The sequence below is a fragment of the Sphaeroforma arctica genome, assembly GCF_001186125.1.
Source record: "Sphaeroforma arctica JP610 unplaced genomic scaffold supercont1.2843, whole genome shotgun sequence".
In the NCBI taxonomy this organism is placed as follows: Eukaryota; class Ichthyosporea; order Ichthyophonida; genus Sphaeroforma; species Sphaeroforma arctica.
This window is the reverse complement of record NW_014037715.1, coordinates 1-4,726: the sequence shown is the minus strand read 5'-3', so window position 1 is coordinate 4,726 and position 4,726 is coordinate 1. Positions and strand designations below refer to the sequence as shown.

The following is a 4,726-nucleotide window of genomic DNA, read 5'->3' as shown; positions in this document are numbered from 1 at the left end:
ATAAATATATGTGTGTATGTGTATATACACATACATAGATACATACATAGATACATACGTGTGTATATATATATATAATATTCAAACATACATATTTCTATGTATATACATCTATAACTTACGTTTCTGCTGTTATCTGAAATAGATTATTGGAGAAGTGTGAGCCAAGTTTCGCGGTGGATTGATTCGGATATTTATAGTTGGCCCACACTGGCACTGGGTTGGGGCTTTCTCTCAGTCGAGTCATATACATGCTATCACTAGGCGTATACGTACCAGGAACCTTCAAGCTTGGATCTCTAGCTATAGGTTGCGCACTTGATTGTGTATTTTTATAAGTTTGCATTTGTATCGTGTCCTTGTGTTTATGTGTGATATGCATCTTATTTGTGTGTGCGTGCGTGCTCTGTACACCGTGCGTTTTCTGTGTATGTGCAGGTTTATGCACTGATGGTGCCTTGAGTCTTGTATACGTGCTTTCCCCGGGTCTTGTACCTAAACTAAGGCCAGGAACCTTATCGGATGTAGGCTTGGAAAACCTACCTGTACTTTTAATGAACTTTGAGTCCTGGTATCTCTTTAACTTTGACTTGCTCTTGTCTTGTGCACTGCTTCGCATGCGCGTGTGTACTGTCAGTGCAGCTCTTCTTTGTGGGTGTGTGGGTGCGTTCACATCCTTACATACATTCGTGTGGGCTTGTATATTCCGTATCGTATGTAAATGAGTGCGTGGTTGTGTATGTGCTTGCGCATGTGTGTGCACAAGAGCCACTTCACGCATCTGAAGTCGAAGTTTCGACATCTGCAGCATTGGCATATTCGAACTACGCACAGCATGTACTATACCTTGCATCGTGTCTGATTACCTGCTTGGTAAATATGTAATACTATAAATGTATTATATGATAACTATACGTATATTGTACACCAACTATATGTATACACAAGTGTGATCTGCTTGCATATCTAGTCTTCTAGAATATACTTAGAACACGCGTTGGATGCGTTTCACGCTTCTAAACATGAGCCTATCCACTACACTGAAGGGATGCAGGTCTTCGTATAAAACGTCAACAGACCTCTATGCCTCATGAATTATCTCGGCCTCCATGTATGTAATGCGATATAGCTATCTATACCCCTAACAGTACTTGTGGAAGTAGTATATGTAGCTACTAACATATAAATACGTGATATAACTATTTACATACGCGATGTTAAAATAAAAACGATGACTGCGGCGTGTCGAAGTTGAAGTGTCACCACAATGACTGCATTTCACGTGTGGGAAGTCTGACCTCAATACGTTATACGTTGTGGCGTATAGAAATCAATTCTTTTTCATTTACGTTGAACGGTTACCTTGGCTTGGTCCTAGAAAAGGCTGTTTGACACATAGGTCTGATTCCCGTTGACATATGTACCCCACTTTATATACGATATAACGTTATAACGTTATAAAAATACTAAAACTTCAAACGTTTGCGTCCGATATTTAAAATACCACTTATACGTTCACAGATTCTGAGATTCAGTACGTCACGCAGAAGATCATTTTCTTTTTTAGAAACAAACAAAAAAAACGAAATTAGAAAGCGCGCCAGATCGACGGACCAAAACGAGTGTGAGAAGTTCGGTACACTCGACATTGCATCCTCCACCGATGACGCGCAAGTATTTTTATTTATTTATTTCGTGTGTATGTATTTTATTCTATTTACTTCTACTACATAGAAGTTCTGTAAAAACGCACACATAACATCTATCTACATGGGTGTATACCGTTTTACATGTGACTACATACACTGCTTTTAAATGTATGATAAAATATGCAAGTATACATCTAAGAGTTAAACAAGGCGAGAGAATACACCGCTGTGGGACGTGGGCCGTAGAGTGTAAGCATATATATAGACTAAATTAGGCAAATGCTTCCTAAATATAATGAGATTTGTAAGTGGTGTAAACACATGTGTATGTAGACTTAAGTGTGTAAATCTACTAAATATAAGCTGAAAGTGCAAATGTACTGACCGTCAGTCTCCTAGCGAGTGTGATAGTATACATTCGATTACTCTTACTGGGATTGGGATACAACGTAAGACGTAGGAACAGCACAATACATAGGTCATTACATATATGAACTTCACTAGTACATATATACATTTACTTTAGTTGAGCTCTAAGCAAATAATTATCAAGTTGTACCTATAGATTATAATACATCATGTCTGATCCACAGGCAAACATCGGTGATCCAACAACATCACACCCAAATACGACCAATACAACAACAAATGCGCACGCCTACGCACCTACAGCTATCCCCAATTCAGGGGATGTGGATGTGAAACCGGTATTCAATAGCGGGACATACGACCAAGCACAGTATCAACCACAGCAGCAGCAGTTGAATGTACCACAACATCCGGATGGTAATATTCAGGCGAGCTATGGTAGTAGCACTAGTCCGACTACAGGGATGGGAATGACTCAACATGCACAACAAGCACGTGTGGATATTGATACGAATTCGAATACGAATGCACATATAAAAACAATTCAGGGTAGTAGTGCGAACTACATACCCAATGCACAGTTTCGTACTGATTACGGATCACAGGTGAAGTCTGAGCCAAATGCTTATCATATTGCATCACCACAAGCGAATGCAAACGTGAATGTGAATGCGCATCAGCCTGTGTATAGTGCACAGTCGGTTCCGAATGCAAACACGAATACAAATTCAGATCCGAGTTTACACCCGCAGGCAGATGGCAATACTAATGTGCAAGCACAGGCGCCTTCAAACGTCCAGTCGCACGCAGGTATGAATTCTAATTCACCTACTGTATCTAGTGTTGGGATGGGTGTACACACGCTAGGTGTGGGGGTCGGAAACTCAAGTATGAGTGCAATGTATGTGAGTGTCAAGAAAGAAATGGGAACACCCGCAATGACTGCGCACGCAAATGAGGGTGTACAGGGGGGTATGGCGCAACCGCAGCCACACATGTATGTGAATAGTAACAACGGTGCTGGTGGTGGTGCTAAGCACAGAGATGAGACACAAACACAAGTGCAAGAGAATATCACGCCAGATATCAGACATGGAGATATGGTACAGGCACAAGCACATCCACAACCACAGTCGCAACCTCAACCACAAGCGTATGGAGGTGTCAACCCGGGCAATAGGAGTGTAGCGCAAACACAGGGTACGGGGCAAATCAATGCTATGGGTGTTCAAGGACAGATGAGCGGGCCGCAGCAACATGTGGCATCTCCTAGTATTGCATACAGCAGCTCGCATACACCAACGAATCCTCAGGGGTATACAGGCACACACACACCTGTGGGAACACCCGCACACACACCTACACCCACCCCTACACAGCCACAACAAGCACATGCAGGCGAGAACACATGCGCTGGGAATATGAACACGTATACGAATGTCGCTGTCAATACGAATGCGACTGTGAACGAGACTAGGACTGTAACGATGCAGAACGGGGCTCAACCAGCACTGACCGTTTTGCAACAGGTATGGATAGTTGTGTGTTGCAAATTAGAGGATGCTTGGGTTAGCAGGTATCTTGTGCGCCTGTAGCCTCATATGTGAGTGTGGTTAGATATATATAACGTCCAGAGGAGAATATAGAACCTCTAATCGGACCGGCACAGAATGGGGTGTAACTCGTACCGACCGGATTGCGACAGGTATGGATAGGTTGTGAGGTATAATTTAGAAATAGATTTGTGGAGTGTTGAAATGTATGTACATGTGGGGCGTTGTAGAAGTGTCCGCTGCGTCTGTAGACACATCCGCGTTTGACGTTCAGTTAAGAATATAAGAGATGCATGTACGGCAGTGGCGGTGACGGTACAAACCTAAATCGTATTCGTGCTGTCCTCTATACCTTGTTAAGAGGATAATTGTATAGCGGTGGTCAGCCCGATTGCTTTGGACATCAAAAGATAGAGAAGTGTACGCATATATTGGGTCGCCGTGTGCTACTTTGGGAGATTTGTTGTATCGATATCTGTCGTCAGGCATGTTCGAAGTTGATTATCGAAGATATAGAAGCTGTGTGCAAGTGTATGTATCTGAACGGGTTGTCACGTAGGTATGCATATGTCTATGTGGTGTAGTTTATGTTTCCTCCCGTATGGGTATATCGACCCTACCTGCTATGGTTTATAAACGTATAGGCTTGCGCAAAAATAATGTCCGGTCCAAATGTATGCTTAATGTGAAACAAGAACTCAAGATTGCATACCCGTTTTCGTACGTAGCTCATCTATACACGTACACACAAGCGTTCATTTCGTGTTAATATACTCTGACTGACATTTTAATGCTCATGTCCTCATTTGTGCGCGAAACACAGACATGCTTGTACTACGTGTTCGAACATCTGAGGCTCGAGTAGTATTGAACCCAGATCCACCCTCTTCTTACTTTCCCTTCTAGTTTGTCATGCATATATGTACTTTATCATTCCGCTCTATCCGGTGTTACAACCAGATTTTATGTATTTCTATTGGAATCGGAACAATTTTATACATTATCAACAAGTTGGATTTTTGTGATCACGTCGTCATACCTGTTTATGTATAGACATGACCACCGAGTTATGCAGACAAGTACACCTACCGGTTAGCCATTGCGCATACAGAACAGCTTTTTCGGCCAATTATACCGTAGGGTACGCACACAATA

The 4,726-nt window shown here is 42.2% G+C and overlaps 2 protein-coding genes across 2 annotated transcripts; one reads left to right on the top strand and one right to left on the bottom strand.

Moving 5' to 3' along the window:
• Window positions 1–122: 122 nt before the first annotated feature.
• Window positions 123–1,164, bottom strand: SARC_13048 (hypothetical protein; the record flags this gene model as incomplete). Its single annotated transcript, XM_014292831.1, has 1 exon — window positions 123–1,164. A coding segment is annotated over exon 1 (731 nt), but the record flags the coding sequence as incomplete, so codon positions are not given.
• An 809-nt stretch (window positions 1,165–1,973) lies between these two features.
• On the top strand, window positions 1,974–3,549 carry SARC_13047 (hypothetical protein; the record flags this gene model as incomplete). The annotated part of the gene is made up of 1 exon (XM_014292830.1): window positions 1,974–3,549. A coding segment is annotated over exon 1 (1,322 nt), but the record flags the coding sequence as incomplete, so codon positions are not given.
• Window positions 3,550–4,726: the final 1,177 nt, after the last annotated feature.